This window comes from Onthophagus taurus, chromosome 1 (genome assembly GCF_036711975.1).
Source record: "Onthophagus taurus isolate NC chromosome 1, IU_Otau_3.0, whole genome shotgun sequence".
NCBI classification, from domain to species: Eukaryota; Metazoa; Arthropoda; class Insecta; order Coleoptera; family Scarabaeidae; genus Onthophagus; species Onthophagus taurus.
Window position 1 is genome coordinate 43295452 of NC_091966.1, and position 22312 is coordinate 43317763.

The 22312-nt window shown below is 29.5% G+C and overlaps 1 protein-coding gene across 2 annotated transcripts in view; it reads left to right on the forward strand.

Moving 5' to 3' along the window:
- The first annotated feature begins 6419 nt into the window (after nt 1-6419).
- LOC111415928 (Zinc/iron regulated transporter-related protein 48C) overlaps nt 6420-22312 on the forward strand; it is a 62475-nt gene continuing 46582 nt past the window's right edge. Inside the window, exons 1-4 of one of the 2 annotated variants that reach the window (XM_023047829.2) lie at nt 6420-6875; nt 6978-7212; nt 7268-7387; nt 14238-14445. In XM_023047829.2, coding sequence (XP_022903597.1) covers nt 6768-6875; nt 6978-7212; nt 7268-7387; nt 14238-14445 — 671 coding nt within the window. In that variant the 5' untranslated portion in view covers nt 6420-6767. The remainder of the gene's footprint in view (nt 6876-6977; nt 7213-7267; nt 7388-14237; nt 14446-22312) is intronic. The other variant, XM_023047830.2, reaches the window with a different exon arrangement.

Consider the following 22312-nt stretch of genomic DNA (forward strand, 5'->3'; position numbering starts at 1 on the left):
CACATTTGCTCTCAGGCGCATAGATATCGAGAAAAATGTGAATATATGAAAATTTCATGAAATCGTTGCTTTTTCAAACTTGATGGTAGCACTGGGGAATCTAAGCATGCTGCAGAATAACTTGTCGAACCAAACTTGTAGCAAATTTCATTCTTAACACAATTGCTCTTATGCACTTTTGCTCTTATACGCATAGATATCGAGAAAAATAGGAAAATATAAAAATTTCATTAATTCGTTGTTTTTTCAAACTATGGCAGCAGTGGGGCATCTGAGCGTGCTGCAGAAGAACTTTTCGAACCAAACTTGTAGCAAATTTCATTCTTAACAAAATTTCTCTCTTGCACTTTTGCTTTCGCATGCATAGATATCGAGAAAAATACGAAAATATGAAAATTTCATGAATTCGTTGCTTTTTTAAACTTGATGGTAGCACTGGGGAATCTGAACATGCTGCAGAAAAACTTTTCAAACCAAACTAGTAGCAAATTTCATTCTTAACACAATTGCTCTTATGCACTTTTGCTCTCAGACGCATAGATGTCAAGAAAAATACGAATATACGAAAATTTCATGAATTCGTTATTTTTTCAAACTGTTGATGGTAGCACTGGGGAATCTGAGCATGCTGCAGAAAAACTTTTAGAACGAAACTTGTAGCAAATTTCATTCTTAACAAAATTGCTCTCTTACACTTTTGCTCTTATACGCATAAATATCGAGAAAAATACGAAAATATAAAAATTTCATTAATTCATTGTTTTTTCACACTACGGCAGCAGTGGGGAATCTGAGCATGCTGCAGAATAACGTGTCGAACCAAACTTGTAGCAAATTTCATTCCTAACAAAATTGCTTTCTTGCACTTTTGCTCTTATACGCATAGATACAGAGAAAAATAGGAAAATATAAAAATTTCATTAATTCGTTTTTTTTTCAAACTATGGCAGCAGTGGGGAATCTGAGCACGCTGCAGAATAACTTGTCGAACCAAACTTGAAGCAAATTTCATTCTTAACAAAATTGCTCTCTTGCACATTTGCTCTCAGACGCATAGATATCGAAAAAAATACAAATATATGAAAATTTCATTAATTCGTTGTTTTTTCAAACTATGGCCGCACTGGGGAGACTGGGCATGCTACAGAAAAACTTCTCGAACTAAACTTGTAGTAAAATACATTCTTAACACAATTGTTCTCTTGCACTTTTGCTCTCAGACACATAGATATTGAGAAAAATACGAATATATGAAAAGTTCATTAATTCGTTGTTTTTTCAAACTATGGCCGCACTGGGGAGACTGGGCATGCTACAGAAAAACTTCTCGAACCAAACTTGTAGCAAATTTCATTGTTAACAAAATTGCTCTCTTGCAGATTTGCTCTCAGATGCATAGATATCGAAGAAAATACGAAAATATGAAAATTTCATGAATTCGTTATTTTTTCAAACTGTTGATGGTAGCACTGGGGAATATGAGCATGCTGCAAAAAAACTTTTCGAACCAAACTTGTAGCAAATTTCATTCTTAACAAAATTGCTCTATTGCACTTTTGCTCTCAGACGCATAGATATCGAGAAAAATACGAAAATATGAAAATTTCATGAATTCGTTGTTTTTTCAAACTGTTGATGGTAGCACTGGGGAATCTGAGCATGCTGCAGAAAAACTTTTCAAACCAAACTAGTAGCAAATTCCATTCTTAACAAAATTGCTCTCTTGCACTTTTGCTCTTATACGCATAGATATCGAGAAAAATACGAAAATATAAAAATTTCATTAATTCGTTGTTTTTTTAAACTATGGCAGCAGTGAGGAATTTGAGCATGCTGCAGAAAAACTTTTCCAACCAAACATGTAGCAAATTTTATTCTTAACAAAATTGCTCTCTTGCACTTTTGCCCTCAGACGCATAGATATCGAGAGAAATACGAAAATATAAAAATTTCATTAATTCGTTGTTTTTTCAAACTATGGCAGCAGTGGGGAATTTGAGCATGCTGCAAAAGAACTTTTCGAACCAAACTTGTAGCAAATTTCATTCTTAACAAAATTGCTCTCTTGCACTTTTGCTCTTATACGCATAGATATCGAGAAAAATACGAAAATATGAAAATTTCATGAATTCGTTGTTTTTTCAAACTGTTGATGGTAGCACTGGGGAATCTGAGCATGCTGCAGAAAAACTTTTCGAACCAAACTTGTAGCAAATTTCATTCTTAACAAAATTTCTCTCTTGCACTTTTGCTTTCGCATGCATAGATATCGAGAAAAATACGAAAATATGAAAATTTCATGAATTCGTTATTTTTTCAAACTGTTGATGGTAGCACTGGGGAATATGAGCATGCTGCAAAAAAACTTTTCGAACCAAACTTGTAGCAAATTTCATTCTTAACAAAATTGCTCTATTGCACTTTTGCTCTCAGCCGCATAGATATCGAGAAAAATACGAAAATATGAAAATTTCATGAATTCGTTGTTTTTTCAAACTGTTGATGGTAGCACTAGGGAATCTGAGCATGCTGCAGAAAAACTTTTCGAACCAAACTTGTAGCAAATTTCATTCTTAACAAAATTTCTCTCTTGCACTTTTGCTTTCGCATGCATAGATATCGAGAAAAATACGAAAATATGAAAATTTCATGAATTCGTTGCTTTTTCAAATTGTTGATGGTAGCACTGGGGAATCTGAGCATGCTGCAGAAAAACTTTTCGAACCAAACTTGTAGCAAATTTCATTCTTAACAAAATTGCTCTATTGCACTTTTGCTCTCAGACGCATAGATATCGAGAAAAATACGAAAATATGAAAATTTCATGAATTCGTTGCTTTTTCAAACTGTTGATGGTAGCACTGGGGAATCTGAGCATGCTGCAGAATAACTTGTCGAACCAAACTTGTAGCAAATTTCATTCCTAACAAAATTGCTCTATTGCACTTTTGCTCTCAGACGCATAGATATCGAGAAAAATACGAAAATATGAAAATTTCATGAATTCGTTGTTTTTTCAAACTGTTGATGGTAGCACTGGGGAATCTGAGCATGCTGCAGAAAAACCTTTCAAACCAAACTAGTAGCAAATTCCATTCTTAACAAAATTGCTCTCTTGCACTTTTGCTCTTATACGCATAGATATCGAGAAAAATACGAAAATATAAAAATTTCATTAATTCGTTGTTTTTTCACACTACGGCAGCGGTGGGGAATCTGAGCATGCTGCAGAATAACTTTTCAAACCAAACTTGTAGCAAATTTCATTCTTAACAAAATTGCTCTCTTGCACTTTTGCTCTTATACGCATAGATACAGAGAAAAATAGGAAAATATAAAAATTTCATTAATTCGTTGTTTTTTCACACTACGGCAGCAGTGGGGAATCTGAGCATGCTGCAGAATAACTTGTCGAACCAAACTTGTAGCAAATTTCATTCCTAACAAAATTGCTCTCTTGCACTTTTGCTCTTATACGCATAGATACAGAGAAAAATAGGAAAATATAAAAATTTCATTAATTCGTTGTTTTTTCAAACTATAGCAGCAGTGGGGAATTTGAGCATGCTGCAGAAAAACTTTTCCAACCAAACATGTAGCAAATTTTATTCTTAACAAAATTGCTCTCTTGCACTTTTGCCCTCAGACGCATAGATATCGAGAAAAATACGAAAATATAAAAATTTCATTAATTCGTTGTTTTTTGAAACTATGGCAGCAGTGGGGAATTTGAGCATGCTGCAGAAAAACTTTTCGAACCAAATTTGTAGCAAATTTCATCCTTAACAAAATTGCTCTCTTGCACTTTTGCTCTTATACACTTAGATATCGAGAAAAATACGAAAATATAAAAATTTCATTAATTCGTTGTTTTTTTAAACTATGGCAGCAGTGGGGAATCTGAGCATGCTGCAGAATAACTTGTCGAACCAAACTTGTAGCAAATTTTATTCTTAACAAAATTGCTCTCTTGCACTTTTGCTCTTATACACTTAGATATCGAGAAAAATACGAAAATATAAAAATTTCATTAATTCGTTGTTTTTTTAAACTATGGCAGCAGTGGGGAATCTGAGCATGCTGCAGAATAACTTTTCGAACCAAACTTGTAGCAAATTTAATTCTTAACAAAATTGCTCTTTTTCACTTTTGATCTTGGATGCATAAATATCGAGAAAAAGCAAAAATGTGAAAATTAGATAATTCGTGGTGCATGCTGTTAATGGTAACGCTTAGGATTCAGTGCATATCACAATTAAACTTTTAGAATGAAAGTTGTAGCAAATTTTATTCTCAGTTCTCCTTTATACTATTAGATGCGAGATTGGGCTTCCTGCATACTTCAACTACTTCTATCTCTCGCCTTATTTTTGACCGCCGTTCATGTCCTCTTTTTTCAAAACGTCAGATTGTTTTTGTTCATTTTTCCAGGTGTCCAAACCATCTAAATTCCCTTTTATTTGTTATTATTATTGTCTTGCTCTTATTTCATCGTCCCTTATTAGTCCATCTTCATTTCCATAACAATAATCTTTGATTTAATCCTTTGTAAAAGCATTCATGATTCGTCTCCGTAGATATTAAATAATTTAAATGTTTTGTTTCCAGATTTCCAGTATTATCCAATATCGTTCTTAGATATTTAAAACTTTCTGTTGTCTTGAGTGTAAATCCGTCTGTATTAATCTGTATGTCTTCTCTCTCATCTCGCTACAGCCATTATTTCAGTTTTATTAAAATTAATTTGTAACCAGTATTATTGGTTTCCTCTTCCACATCTACAGACTTCATCCATAACTGAGATGAACTGTATCAGCCCATAAAAAAAGTAAATTTATCTACAAATTTATCATCACAATAATAAATTCGCAGGCATTGAAACATAAAGTGCATTATTGAACCAAACCAGACGTTATTGACTATCTTAAAAGTCCAGAGGATAGTTACAAAATGAAAGATATCTTGGTCACTTCAAACGTCTACAAGATTACCCTCTACGCAAACTATTTACGAAAGCATTTGATTGAGTAAATTAGAAAAAGAAGTGACACGCAGAGAAACTTGATTATGGACGAAATAATAATTGACGTGAAAACAGCAGGAAGATTTTATCCGCATTTCCAGAGATATTAAAGGATTATATTGAACAAAAAAATGGTTGATTTTCAAATATAATCTCAATTTTAGCTTATCACAAAAACATTGTTGTTTCGAGTAACGCAGTAACCACTCTAACTGATAAATTTCGATGTTTTGCCCTCTATTTAAAGCGATAGTGTACGTGCTATTGCAACGGCAAGCACATAAATCCGACTTAAAACTTAATTTACAACCATAATAAACTCGAAAACTCTCTAATTGTACACACAGACTCAGAAAACATTTAAACACGAAACAAAACCAGTAATTTTTTTATGTATTTTATTAAAAGCACTTCTTTAACATGTTGTAAACCAACCGTAAACCCTAAAACCCTAACCCATTGTTAAAATGTGTGGGATAAATGACAAAAACACATAATTTAATGATTATATTATCGCTATTGTTGATGAGTTTCGTGGGTTATTCAAATTTAAATTTACTCGTTTTAAAACAAAGTATTTTATTGTATTTGTATTCCAAATTTCGTTCGAAATACTATTTCAAGATATAGATTAAAAAAAATTCTATATCTCTTATCATGAAAAGAAAAAAACACGTAATCAATAAAACTTGTTTACTCTAATCTTTTAAATTCCATTTCATTCGTCATATGAGTATGATTTAACAGGTAAAATTTGATAAAAATATTACAAAAAATTTTTTTTTAAATTAATTTGACGTTTAAACGTCAAACAAAATGACATTAAACCTAAAAAAAATGACATTTAAGAAATTACATTTTAAATATTAATTTGAATTAATATTATAATAAATTAATTTAGATTACAAGAATCTTATCGAATCTAATCAATATCGTAACAATATTAAATCAAAATAATAATTAATTTAATAATTCAATTAAAATCACATTTTTAGTTCTATTTTTATTTTATAGAGGGTGCTGTAATTATTTTTATTTGCCGTAAAAAAAAAATTTTTTTAATTTTAACATTTAAATTATATTAATTATAATTTAAATTATATTATTAAATTAAATAGTATTATTAAATAGTATTATTAAATTATATTATTTAAATTATATTAATTTGACGTTTAAACGTCAAACAAAATGACATTTAAGAAATTACATTTTAAATATTAATTCGAATTAATATTATAATAAATTAATTTAGATTACAAGAATCTTATCGAATCTAATCAATATCGTAACAATATTAAATCAAAATAATAATTAATTTAATAATTCGATTAAAATCACATTTTTAGTTCTATTTTTATTTTATAGAGGGTGCTGTAATTATTTTTATTTGCCGTAAAAAAAAAAAAATTTTTAATTTTAACCATTAAATTTGTAAAGAGTAATTAAAAAATTAAAAGTAAATCTCTAATTGAATAGAAACACTTAATGCTTTATAATTTCGGTTTGTGTATGATTCAACAAAATCAACAAAAAAAATTTACCCAAACAGCCTTCGACGTAGAGCGGACGGAGAGGAGGTTTTGAAACGTGAATTTGACGTGGATTCCGCGATTTACGGTGGTGGGGGCCCCCATCCACGGTTCGCTTATTAACTTCAAGCCTTAAAATAAGCGCGTATTTTGACTGATAGTTATGTAGTGTCGAGATAACCTCAAAATTAAAAGAACCCCATAACGTTACGAATATGTTGCAAGGATATGGACCCGTTATGCAAGCCTTCATGGGGACACTCATGACGTGGGGTCTCACAGCTGCCGGGGCTTCTTTAGTTATTTTTATTAAAGGGACAAGAGTAAGTAATAACATAACCTCACTTTTTTTAATTGTCATAAATGACGTTTAATGACGTTTATAATAATATTAAAATTTAAATAATTAAATTAATTTTTTTTAGAGAAAATTTCTCGATGCAAGTTTGGGGTTTGCAGCTGGCGTGATGATAGCGGCATCGTATTGGTCTCTATTATCACCGGCTATTGAAATGGCTGAGAAATCGCAGAAATACGGTGAAAATGGGGAATACGCTTTCATTCCTGTAGCGATAGGGTTCTTGCTTGGTGCTGTTTTTGTATTCTTAGCTGATAAGTTAATATCTAAATTAGGATCGCATTCGCACAACATGATGTTGGGTAAATAAAATTTTATTTGGTGTAAACATTGGTTACGAAATTTTTTCATTTTTAGCTCTACATAATTCGTCAACACGCAAAGAAGAATCGAAACGTAACTCAAAAATCTCAACCGTAGATTCAGCAACTGTCGATTTTACTGAAACAACTGTAACAACGACGTTTCGACGGAGAGGTGAGTGTATAAAGCTTTAGTTTCTTTGTTGTCGTCGTTTTGTATGTGCGTTTCGCCTCAAATGCTTTGGGAACAATTTAAGAATCGTTATGTGGCTTAAAAATCGACGTTTTTTTTTTAATCAATGTGAAATAACCTAAAAAACATGTCAAAAATAAAAAGAAAGCGCGAAAAAGTGTAGAACATACCAAAAAATCACATTAAAGTTTCACAAGCAATGTTAACCATGCATTTTTTTAAATTAAATCGGTCAATATCTACCCTACAAATTGTTTATTTTATACCCATGCACAAAATCAATCTGATAAACTTAAAAGTAAAGTTATTTTCACTAAACTAGGTGAGATTACAACGCATATTTTCGGATGAAATATCCTTGTTTTTCTTAGACTTTTGATGCATAACGACTGACTACCTGTCGTTAGATAGACTGTGTGTCAATAGACTTTGTGTTAATACTAGAATTAACACTAGACCGAAAACTAGAACCATGATTCTAGTTCTGGGTCTTGTTTTAGTTCTAGTGATAGTTCTAGTCCAAAACTAAAACTAACACTAGATCTAGAACTAGAAACATTGGATTTTAGCACCACGTCTCTGAAGACGGCTAAAATCGAATGATTCTAGTTCTAGGTCTTGTGTTAGTTCTAGTAACAGTGTTAGTGTAAAACTAGAACTAACACAAGATCTAGAACTAGAATCATTCGGGTTTAGCCGTCTTGAAAGACGTGCGGCTAAACCCGAATGTTTCTAGTTCTAGGTCTAGTGTTAGTTCTAGTTTTAATTGTTATGCAGCGCTAGACCAAGAACTAGAATCATTCGGGTTTAGTCGTCTTTAGAGACGTGCGGCTAAACCCAAATGATTCTAGTTCTAGGTATAGTGTTAGTTCTACATAGTAACAGTGCTAGTGTAAAACTAGAACTAACACTAGACCTAGAACTAGAAAGTTTTCCGTTAGAACTAGAATGTGTCTTTAGACGCACGGCTAAACCTGAATGTTTCTAGTAGTCTAGTGTTAGTTCTAGTTTTAATTCAATAACAATACACAACCTAAGGCTATCTACTATCCGTGCAAAAAGTCAAGGCCCCTCACTTTAGTGATCGATATCTTCGTAACCGCTCGAGGGAAAAAATTGCGGTAAGGTTTATTGTAATCAGTGAACATTTCTGCGTATTACATGTTAATTTGAAAATTTTCGGGGCCACGGTTTTTCTTTTATCGCGGGTTAAGTGAAAAAACTACTCGATTTTTGAGAGTGCCAGCAACTTTGTCTACTTTGCGATTTTTTTTTCTCCAAAACTATTTGATGAAAAAATTTCAAAGTTGAACTGATGGTAAACCGATGTGTTCTTAATGTGGGGCATATTTTATTTTTTCGATATTCCATATAGTTTCCCTGAAAATCGTGGTTTAGTAGGATGTGGTTATTTCGAAAACGACCTGGCGGATTAAAACTCGGTTTTTACCAAAATATGTCAAATAATGTCGGTTGTCGGATTCCATTATCAGTTTTTCAAAATTAGGGCTTCCTAATTTTTTAAGAGCGATTTAATGGAATGATAAATTAAAGAGAAACAAAAGTAAATTCTACGGGGAGAGGAGGGTTCCGTCCAATCGGAACAGATGGTATGTCCCAGACAGTACGTCGCGCCTTTATCTTACCTACATAAAGAAATAAGGCGCGACGTCCTGTCTGAGACGCACCATCTGTTCCGATTGGACAGAAGCCCCGGCACCCCGCAGAGCTTATTTCTGTTTCTCTTTAATTTGCAATTCCATTAAATCGCTCTTCAAAAATTAGGGAACTCTAATTTTGAAAAACTATTAACGGAATCCGACAACCGACATTATTTGATATATTTTGATCAAATCCGCAAGGAAATTCACCCAGCCACTTCCGCAAAAATGTATGGAATATCGAAAAAATAAAATATGCCGCTCATTAAGAACACATCAGGCTACCACCTGTTGAAAAATCAAATTTTTTAGTATGATAGTTTTCGAGAAAAAAAATCGCAAAATTGACAAAGTTGCCGGTACCGTAAAAAATCGGGTTCTTTTTTCGTTTAACTCGCGATAAAAAGAAAATCGGAGATCCGAAAATTTTCAAATTAACATACGTTACGTAGAAATGTTCAGTGATTACAACAAACTTTGTCGCATTTCGATCTCTAAATTGAGGGGCCTTGACTTTTTGCACGGATAGTAGTGCCAACTAGCGCTATTTAGAACTGTCCCTAGAACTAACACTAGACCGAAAACTAGAAACAATCGGATTTTGTCGCACGTCTCTCAAGACGGATAAACCCGAATGATTCTAATTCTGAGTCTTGTTTTAGTTCTAGTGATAGTTCTAGTAACAGTGTTAGTGTAAAATTAGAACTAACACAACATCTAGAACTAGAATCATTCGGGTTTAGCCGTCTTAAGAGACGTGCGACTAAACCCGAATGTTTCTAGTTCTAGGTCTTGTGTTAGTTCTAGTTTTAATTGTTATGCAACGCTAGACCAAGAACTAGAATCATTCGGGTTTAGTCGTCTTTAGAGACGTGCGGCTAAACCCAAATGATTCTAGTTCTAGGTATAGTGTTAGTTCTACATAGTAACAGTGCTAGTGTAAAACTAGAACTAACACTAGACCTAGAACTAGAAACATTGGGGTTTAGCAGCAGGTCTCTCAAGACGGCTAAACCCGAATGGTTCTAGTTCTAGGTCTTGTGTTAGTTCTAGTGCAAAACTAGACCTAACGCCAAGGTTTATAGAACATAAGGTTACCTAATTCCCTATGCCTCTGTAGTATCGATTATTACCCCGCAGATTGACGTCACTGGTTCGATACAGTCTGAATAAAAGATAGCCTAAAGCATAACACCACATTACACTTAAAAATAACGACGCAGATTCATTTAAATAAAAACGTTTACTAGAAAATCAACACGCTAATTATCACAAGAGACATTGAAAATAAATCGACGAGATTCGAAGGTTCCTGAAGATGGTTTTGTAGATGAACCGAAACCGGTAGAATTTAAAACAATTAATCCATTTTTAACAAAAATTCAAACAGAAAAAATATTTTACTTTATTTAATTAACTTCATGTTTAAAATGCCAACCTCAATTTTGACATATTTGTAATCTTCATTAAATAACCTTTAAAATAAGTACAAACACGACATATTTATCTTCAATACTAATAAAGTTATGGTCAACTTCCGGTTAGAAATGTCAACGTCAATTTTAACATATTTGTAATCGTCGTGAAAATATAATAACAAAAATCGAACATTAAGGTTGGTATTAATATTTAAAAATTAAATTGCTATCTTCATTGTTGCTAACTTCGGATTTAACGTTTTTTATTCTAACTTTTTTGTTTTTTGAGATAACTGCGTCTTGTCTGGAGTCATTTTAAAGGTTTTTTTTAATAAAGAATACATCATGAAATAACACCATGAAGTTGTCCATTTGTCTATTATATGACAACTAACTTCAGGTTTAAAATGTCAACCTCAATTTTGACATGTTTGTAATCTTCATTAAAAAACCTTTAAAATGAATACAAACACGACATATTTATCTTCAATATTAAAAAAGTTATGGTCTACTTCCGGTTAGAAACGTCAATGTCAATTTTGACATATTTGATATTTTGATATATTCTTGATTTTTATAAAATGTCTTAAAATTTGTCGCAAAAACGAAAATATAATAAAAAAAAATCAAGAATTAAGGTTGGTATTAATATTTAAAAATTAAATTGCTATCTTCATTGTTGCTAACTTCGGATTTAATGTTTTTTATTCTAACTTTTTTGTTTTTTTGAGATAAGTGTGTGATGTTTGGACTCATTTTAAAGGTTATTTTATGAAGATTACGAATATAATAAGAAAATTAAAGTTGACATTTTGTTGTTTAACGTTAGATTGTGGTATATTTTTATTGAAAGAAAAGTAGAACTAACACTAGACCTAGAACTAGAAACATTCGGGTTTAGCCGCACGTCTCTCAAGACGGCTAAACCCGAATGGTTCTAGTTCTTGGTCTTGTGTTAGTTCTAGTGATAATGTTAGTGTAAAACTAGAACTAAAAACATTCAAGGTTAATGTTTTTTATTCTCTTTTTTGTTTTTTGAGAGATATGTTTGGACTTATTTTAAAGGTTTATTTAATAAAGAATACATCCTGAAATAACACCATGAAGTTGTCCATTTGTCTATTATATGACAACTAACTTCAGGTTTAAAATGTCAACCTCAATTTTGACATGTTTGTAATCTTCATTAAAAAACCTTTAAAATGAATACAAACACGACATATTTATCTTCAATATTAATGAAGTTATGATCAACATCCGGTTAGAAATGTCAACGTCAATTTTGACATATTTGTAATCGTCGTGAAAAAATTTTTTGAAATCAGCCCAACATGATACGTTTAATTCCAATATTATTAGAGATATAAGCAACTTCCGGTTTGAAATGTCAACGTCATTTTCATATATTCTTAATTTTTATAAAATGTCTTAAAATTTGTCACAAAAACGAAAATATAATTAAAAAAATCAAAAATTAAGGTTGGTGTTAATATTTAAAAATTAAATTGCTATCTTCATTGTTGCTAACTTCGGGTTTAATGTTTTGTATTCTAACTTTTTTGTTTTTTAAGATAAATGCGTCATGTTTGGACTCATTTTAAAGGTTATTTTATAAAGATTACGAATATAATAAGAAAATTAAAGTTGACGTTTTGTTGTTTAACGTTAGATTGTGATATATTTTTATTAAAAGAAAAGTAGAACTAACACTAGACCTAGAACTAGAAACATTCGGGTTTAGCCGCATGTCTCTCAAGACGGCTAAACCCTAATGATTCTAGTTCTTGGTCTTGTGTTAGTTCTAGTGATAATGTTAGTGTAAAACTAGAACTAAAAACATTCAAGGTTAATGTTTTTTATTCTCTTTTTTGCTTTTTGAGAGATATGTTTGGACTCATTTTAAAGGTTTTTTTAATAAAGAATACATCCTGAAATAACACCATGAAATTGTCCATTTGTCTATTATATGACAACTAACTTCAGGTATAAAATGTCAACCTCAATTTTGACATATTCGTAATCTTCATTAAAAAACCTTTAAAATGAATACAAACACGACATATTTATCTTCAATATTAATGAAGTTATGATCAACATCCGGTTAGAAATGTCAACGTCAATTTTGACATATTTGTAATCGTCGTGAAAAAATCCTTTAAAGTGAGCCCAAACGTGTTACGTTTAATTCCAATATTATTCGAGTTATAAGCAATTTCTGGTTTGAAATGTCAACGTCATTTTCATATATTCTTAATTTTTATAAAATGTCTTAAAATTTCTCACAAAAACGAAAATATAATTAAAAAAATTAAAAATTAAGGTTGGTATTAATATTTAAAAATTAAATTGCTATCTTCATTGTTGCTAACTTCGGGTTTAATGTTTTTTATTCTAACTTTTTTGTTTTTTGAGATAAGTGCGTCATGTTTGGACTCATTTTAAAGGCAATTTTATAAAGATTACGAATATAATAATAAAATTACAGTTGTCATTTTGTTGTTTAACGTTAGGTTGTGTGTAACAATAATAAACAAATCAAAAAACATAAAAAATTATCGTTGCTTATATAAATAAAAATATAATCATTAACGAAGTAGTAACGATCTCTCCACACCCACACCCCACAAGAAACGTCTGAAAACAGTCAAAGAAACATTAAAGATGTCAATATTCCTACAGTAATCTAGTGATCAGTTCTAGTGATAATGTTAGTGTGAAACTAGAACTAAAAATATTCAAGGTTAATGTTTTTTATTCTCTTTTTTGTTTTTTGAGAGATATGTATCATGTTTGGACTCATTTTAAAGGTTCTTTAATGAAGTCCATTTGTCAATTATATGACAACTAACTTCAGGTTTAAAATATAATAAAAGAAATCAAAAATTAAGGTTGGTATTAAATTGGTTGGTAAAAATTAAATTGCTATCTTCATTGTTGCTAACTTCGGGTTTAATGTTTTTTATTCTAACTTTTTTGTTTTTTAAGATAAATGCGTCATGTTTGGACTCATTTTAAAAGTTATTTTATAAAGATTATGAATATAATAATAAAATTAAAGTTGACGTTTTGTTGTTTAACGTTAGATTGTGGTATATTTTTATTAAAAGAAAAGTAGAACTAACACTAGACCTAGAACTAGAAACATTCGGGTTTAGCCGCACGTCTTGTGATAGTTCTAGTGATAGTGTAAAACTAGACATAACTAAGACCTAGAACTAGAAAGTATAGGGTTCAATTCAACCCGGAATTTATAACCCTCTGCTGCTCCATGCCCAACCCAATATTTGAGAAATTCACACTGGTTTAAATGTTAACTCAAAGTGGAATTTCTACACAAAATTCTGAAATAAATCAGTAAATTAGGTGGATAGGAATGTAACGTTTAAAGAGAATAGATTAATAGATATTAGGTTATCTTTAATTTATGAAAATCTAAAAAGTAATCGTATTTCACCCGAAAATATGCGTTTTAACCAAATGTGCTGCGAAAATATATGGTCGATGACGTCACGTCGAAACTTTAAAGTGATTTTTCGTAAAGACGACTTTTTTTTTTATTTATAACGGCTTACTTGAGTGATTTCTCGTCGATTAAAAACGAAATTGTCGATTTTTAAGCGACATGATGATTCTTGAATTATACCAAGCTTCGCACTAAATTCAAGAGTGAATAGTTTTTTTTTTAATTCTTTTATTGATTAATTATTCTAATACTACTTACTGGCTATATTAACCCCCGCGTCCGCTATGTAGGAAGAATTAAGCATACTAACGAAGATGATACAATAGTTGATTCTCAGACTTATGAGGAGAACATTGAGGAAATTCAACATGGACAATGGAAAAGGATCATGTTACTCGTCGTTGCAATAACCGTTCATAATATTCCGGAAGGTTTAGCTGTCGGAGTTGGTTTTGGAGCTGTTGGAAGTTCAACATCGGCAACATTTGAAAGTGCTAGGTGAGTAAAAACTAATCGACATTGACTTTATTGAAACTATTACATTACGTAATTGGGTTTTTAAATTAATATATCATTTATGTTGATTAAAAAAAATTGTTTTTAAAAATCGGTTAAAAATCCTTGAATAAATTAGTTTTAATTTTAACATATTAATATGATATATCTTGATAATTTTGTTTTGTTATTCTTTGCGTAATAGTTTAGTTTGGAAAAACAAATCCCCCGAATTCCGATTAAAGGTTGATTTGTTTTTGTTATTGATGAACTGGTTTTCTATTTTGCGATTTTACGTCGATCTTGGCCAGGTATAGGACCGCGGGTAAATAACCAACCTTGAATTCGCGGGGAGGAAAAACGGGCTCTTAATGTGTCTAGGTGATAACGAGGAAAGTGGAAATAAAGTGCCCAAAAAAAAAACGTTTATTTACGTTGAATTTTGTTGTAACACTATTTAAATACTCGATATGCAAAGGAAGTTGTTTTTGTCTTTATTTTTGCATTATTTCATTTTAAATTAATTCTCTTTAAATTTTTCATTTTTTTTCCAATGCATTTTATTCGTTCATCGACCAGATTATTTCGAGTTTCTTTGGAGTCAATTAATTCGACCTTGCTTTTGTATCAAACAATTCCAGTTAATATAACATTCTTAGACATCAACGTGGTGAAATATTTGACTTTTTTTTCGTTGACGAAGAAAAAAGCCGATACGCATTTTAAAATAGTACAGCTTACCGATTATTTATGTTGCATAAGTTTATTTTTCGATTACTAAATGCTTTTACACTGCAAATTTATTATTATAAATTATACTGGGCGTTTTTATTCCTAATTTTATTCCTTGTTAAGTAATTTTCTTGTGAAATCTTTGTTTCATAGAAAAATTGTTGCGTTTGAATTATTATTAGAATAACTACTTATAAATTAGTAGTTAATAGATTTTCATATCTTTTATGATGAGGTTGTTTTCGACTATTTACACAACTGCCTCAACGAAAAGTGATTTTGCGAAAAGCCAAGTTATACCCTACATTGCCACAGTATTGCGATATTTGAATAAAAATGAAATTAATAAGACAGCTTATTATTATTAGATATGTCAAATTATTTGGATCAAAGATACAAAATGAACTTTTTTGATGTTTTGATGAAAATTGCAACATCGAAAATTTTATCAAAACTTTAAATATCGTTTTCTCAAAAACTAAAAGTTATTTTTCAAAACGGGTTGGTTCATTGGAAAGAGGACACTCTTATTAACACTTTGGGAAATTTTCATACTCATATTCCAAGAAATGGATTTTATACGAATTTTTAAAACTTAATCGGCCAAAATTGGAAAAAATTGTCGATTATTTCAAAAATTTATTTCTCAAGAACTAAAACTGATTTTTCAAAACGGCTTGTTGCATTAAAAAGAGGATACTTTAATTAATAATTGGTGATATTTCCACAAGGATCCTTCAAGAAATTAATTTTATAGCGAATTTTGAAAATTATCGATGAAAATTGCAACATCGAAAATTTTATCAAAATTTCAAATATTGTTTTCTCAAAAACTAAAAGTTATTTTTCAAAACGGGTTTGTTCATTGGAAAGACGACACTCTTATTAACACTTTGGGAAATTTTCATACTCATATTCCAAGAAATGGATTTTATATGAATTTTTAAAACTTAATCAGCAAAAATCGAAAAATTTGTCGATTATTTCAAAAAATTTTTTCTCAAGAACTAAAATTGGTTTTTCAAAACGGCTTGTTGCATTAAAAAGAGGATACCTTAATTAATAATTAGTGATATCTCCAAAAGGATCCTTCAAAAAATTAATTTTATAGCGAATTTTGAAAGTTATCGATGAAAATTGCAACATCGAAAATTTTATCAAAACTTCAAATATTGTTTTCTCAAAAACTAAAAGTTATTTTTCAAAACGGGTTTGTTCATTGGAAAGAGAACACGTTTATTAGCACTTTGGGAAATTTTCATACTCATATTCCAAGAAATGGATTTTATACGAATTTTTAAAACTTAATCGGTCAAAATTGGAAAAAATTGTCGATTATTTCAAAAATTTATTTCTCAAGAACTAAAACTGATTTTTCAAAACGGCTTGTTGCATTAAAAAGAGGATACTTTAATTAATAATTGGTGATATTTCCACAAGGATCCTTCAAGAAATTAATTTTATAGCGAATTTTGAAAATTATCGATGAAAATTGTAACATCGAAAATTTTATCAAAACTTCAAATATTGTTTTCTCAAAAACTAAAAGTTATTTTTCAAAACGGGTTGGTTCATTGGAAAGAGGACACTTTTATTAGCACTTTGGGAAATTTTCATACTTATATTCCAAGAAATAGATTTTATACGAATTTTTAAAACTTAATCGGCGAAAATTGCAAAATTCGAAAAATTTGTCGATTATTTCAAAAATTTATTTCTCAAGAACTAAAAGTGATTTTTCAAAACGGCTTATTGCGTTAAAAAGAGGATACTTTAATTAATAATTGGTGATATTTCCACAAGGATCCTTCAAAAAATTAATTTTATAGCGAATTTTGAAAATTATCGATGAAAATTGCAACATCGAAAATTTTATCAAAACTTCAAATATTGTTTTCTCAAAAACTAAAAGTTATTTTTCAAAACGGGTTGGTTCATTGGAAAGAGGACACTCTTATTAATACTTTGGGAAATTTTCATACTCATATTTCAAGAAATGGATTTTATAGGAATTTTTTAAACTTAATCGGCAAAAATTGGAAAAAATTGTTGATTATTTCAAAAATTTATTTCTCAAGAACTAAAACTGATTTTTTAAAACGGCTTTTTGCATTAAAAAGAGGATACTTTAATTAATAATTGGTGATATTTCCTCAAGGATCCTTCAAGAAATTAATTTTATAGCGAATTTTGAAAATTATCGATGAAAATTGTAACATCGAAAATTTTATCAAAACTTCAAATATTGTTTTCTCAAAAACTAAAAGTTATTTTTCAAAACGGGTTGGTTCATTGGAAAGAGGACACTTTTATTAACACTTTGAGAAATTTTCATACTCATATTCCAAGAAATGGATTTTATACGAATTTTTAAAACTTAATCGGCCAAAATTGGAAAAAATTGTCGATTATTTCAAAAATTTATTTCTCAAGAACTAAAACTTATTTTTCAAAACGGCTTTTTGCATTAAAAAGAGGATACTTTAATTAATAATTGGTGATATTTCCAAAAGGATCCTTCAAGAAATTAATTTTATAGCAAATTTTGAAAATTATCGATGAAAATTGCAACATCGAAAATTTTATCAAAACTTCAAATATTGTTTTCTCAAAAACTAAAAGTTATTTTTCAAAACGGGTTGGTTCATTGAAAATAGGACACTTTTATTAACACTTTGGGAAATTTTCATACTCATATTCCAAGAAATGGATTTTATAGGAATTTTTAAAACTTAATCGGCGAAAATTGCAAAATTCGAAAAATTTATCGATTATTTCAAAAATTTATTTCTCAAGAACTAAAATTGATTTTTCAAAACGGCTTTTTGCATTAAAAAGAGGATACTTTAATTAATAATTGGTGATATCTCCAAAAGGATCCTTCGAGAAATTAATTTTATAGCGAATTTTGAAAATTATGGATGAAAATTGCAACATCGAAAATTTTTTCAAAACTTCAAATATTCTTTTCTCAAAAACTAAAAGTTATTTTTCAAAACGGGTTGGTTCATTGGAAAGAGGACACTTTTATTAGCACTTTGGGAAATTTTCATACTTATATTCCAAGAAATAGGTTTTATACGAATTTTTAAAATTTAATCGGCGAAAATTGCAAAATTCGAAAAAATTGTCGATTATTCCAAAAATTTATTTCTCAAAAACTAAAAGCGATTTTTCAGAACGGCTTGTTGTATTGAAAAGAGGATACTTTAATTAATAATCGAAAGTGATAACAGCAACAGTTCTGTTAGTAATGAATGTGATAATGAATTACAAGCGAAGAGAACGAAACTAGACTAAACTGCAACAAGAGATTTTATATATCGTATTGGGATTGTTACAATGAGGTTGATAAAGACAAACCTGATATAAATAAAGTTGTATTCAATGAAAAGGGTATATTGCTATTAAAAAATGAGCTTTTCTGTTTGTTTTGTTTTCATGTCGATCGTCTATAAAGAGCGTTCTAATTTATTTTTACCCTCAAGTTTACTCTATTACGTCGGCAACAAAGCTGCCTTAATTTCCAAATAACATGTTGGTATTAAGAAATAAACTTTATTTTCTATTTTTCAAGTACTTGTTGCTCTGGCAAATAAATAACAGATTCGTCTGTAAAAAACAGTTTCAATTTCGCCTAATCTTCCGAAAAAATTTTTAAAAAATATTTAGTTAACACTAGAAATAAGATTTACTGTCTATTTTTCAAGAATTTGGGCCTCTCCTTCAACTGCATCAGCTGGCTAAGAGCTGGCTCAAACATAACTGGCTTCAAAGAACAATTTTAATATCATTTTATTTTGAAATACACTCTACTGCCTCGGCCTCTATATAATATGTTCGTAACTATAATCAATCACTTTACATCTAAATAACATTAAAGTTTATTGATGTGACAAGAAATAAGTGTAAGCATGAATAATTTTATAAAAAAAATCTACAAAAAAACTTTTGAGTATATGTTATACGTCTTAATAACGTTTATTAAATTACTTTCTTTTCACCTTCGATCCGTCCTTGATTTTTACATAAAAACGAAGAAATTCTCTTGGTACCGATAGATAGGTTGCGGTTATATTAATAAACAAATAATCGCTACCTGGAATAATCTGGAATATATAAGTTATTTTTATCTTAGGTTTTTTTGTTTACACGGTTTCATCATAAAAATCTATTTAATATACATCACTCGCACTAATATACATAATTCTCTGGTTAGAGTTAAATCAATAATATCAAAGTTATCCAAGATTCTTTATTCAACTTGTAATTAAATTATAATTTTTTTTGTAACAATTCTTTTCGGATGTCGATAATTATTTATCGAACAATTAGTATGCAAACTTGGCATTAATGGTTCTGTGGCATTGAACGAATACTAAACTTATCTGTGTCGACCTTTTTTTTTGCCTTCTATTACGAATACTGCATATTCTGGAATGTAAATGTAATAGCCCAGTTTTTAAATACTTATTTAATATTAATAAAGTTATATAATATATAATATTATATTATAATGAAGTTATATATATATTTATATCTTGTTTATAGCACCATCTATAATCAATATAATATATATATATATATATCTTTGTCGATAAACAAGCAATCTGTCTTTTTTAAATGCTTTATAATTTTTCTTATATAATATATAAAAAAATATATTAAATTTATACAAATATTTTATAAAAATATATATAATATATATTTATATATATATTATATTTATATCGTGTTTATAGTACCATCTATAATCAATATAATATATATATATATACAGGATGTCTCAGCGAGACCGGTCATTAGACGTTTCTGGGGTTCTGGCGAAAATAAAAATTTGAGAATTCAGACTGGTTTTAGACTCACAAGCATCAAACAACCTAAATTAGACTTTGACGTTTATCAATAAGTCATTAAACATTTGTTTTCCATGGCACACTAGGTTAATATCCATATGATATGTGAGCATTTTTCAAAAAACCCTAATTATTTCTCAAACTATTAATGTTAGGCATAGGACATATGAAATATAAAAGATGTAAAATGAAACGCCGCAGACGACTAAGTAATAAAATATGGGGGGTGCCATTTAAAAAAATTAAGTTATGGTGGTTCCAAATTTCGAAAAGTTAACGTATCGTAGTAAAGTGACCAAACGATCTAGACAGCCGTTCTCGGCACCAAAACATACTCCATCATGTTGTTTAAGCATGTTCTGAATCCTAAATTGATATTTCAAAAATTGGGTGTTCTATGATTTTTTGAACAAATGTCCGCTGGAGCAAATTTTTCTAGAAAAATTCGAATAACTCGAGAATTGCTGGTTCAAATTGCAAAAAGTAAAGTTATTTATAAACCTTCAAAACAGACAAATCCAAATATGTAAAAATATACAGGGTGTTCCTTTTAAAAAAATAATGTAGGTGGCGACTTCCGGTATAACCGGAAGTGCTAGAAATCTGAAAATATTTTAGATGAAGAGAACGTAATTGATAATACTTAAGTCTGCATTCTCAAATTTTTTGTTTGGCCAGAACCCCAGAAACGTCTAATGACCGGTCTCGCTGAGACACCCTGTATATATATATATATATTTGTCGATAAACAAGCAATCTGTCTTTTTCAAATGTTTTATAATTTTTTAATATAATACATAAAAAAATATATTAAATTTATGAAACTATTTTATAAAAATATATATAATATATATTTATATCGTGTTTATAGCACCATCTATAATCAATATAATATATATATGTATATATATCTTTGTCGATAAACAAGCAATCTGTCTTTTTCAAATGCTTTATAATTTTTCTTATATAATATATAAAAAAATATATTAAATTTATACAAATATTTTATAAAAGTATATATAATATATATTTATATATATACAGTGTGTCCCCGGATAGGTGAAACGACTCTTATAAAATGTAAATTTTTTTCGATATTAACTGTCATCTTTTAGGGTTCAGGCCTGCTTGATTAAAGACTAATTTTGAACATATTTTCAAATTTTAAAAAACAAGTGAGTGTTGATACTGACGCTAAAACTTCTTGTGTGTCAGGTAAAGTACCTTTTCTGTTTACAGTATGGTAAAATGTTACTAAGAAATTTTATTCAGAATGAAAAGTTATGGCCATATGCAAATTTTCATCAGCCTACTTTGATAAAACCTATTGTTTATTATTTTCGTCAATAGTACTTTATTACACTTTTTGTTTTGAGATTCAGATTATTAGGGAGAAATAAACAAATCGTTCTGAAAATGTTCACAAGAAATTAAGTGTGTGTTCGCCCACAAAGGAAAACAGTTGATCATAGTTAATCAGTTTCATCATAATTCTTTTTTCTTAGAGTGAATACTTCCTGCTGTAAGAAATCTTTTGATTAAACGCCAACAAGTACTTCTTTTAATTGCAGTATTTGAAAATTTTTCACAAAATAAAGCAATAATCGGTTTTTTCCCGGTTCCATAACACTGAATCACGTAAACTTTTTCCTGTAATGTTAACATTCTGTTTAAAAAACACTTTAAGTTTACTAAATTACAGTTTGAGAGATTAACAGTGACAGGAAAGCAATTTTGTTTTTCCATGGCAGTCTTTGTTAGAAATAAAATTGTTTGATATGGATTTTTTCAAAGTAGGCCGATCAATCCGAAAATTTGCATATGCCCATAGTTTTTCATTCTGAACAAAACTTCTTAGTAACACTTTCACGTACTGTAAACAGAAAAGGTACTTTACCTGCCACAAAAAGAGTTTTTCTTTCACTGTCAAGGCTAACTTGTTTTTTAATAATTGATAATATGTTCAAAATTAGTCGTTAATCAAACAGGGCTAAACCCCAAAAGATGACAATTAATATCGAAAAAATTTTACCTTTTATAAGAGTCGTTTCACCTATCAGGGGACACACTGTATATATTTATATATATATATATTATTTATATATATATTATATTTATATCGTGTTTATAGTACCATCTATAATTAATATAATATATATATATATATATATATATTATTTATATATATATTATATTTATATCGTGTTTATAGTACCATCTATAATTAATATAATATATATATATATATATATATATTATTTATATATATATTATATTTATAT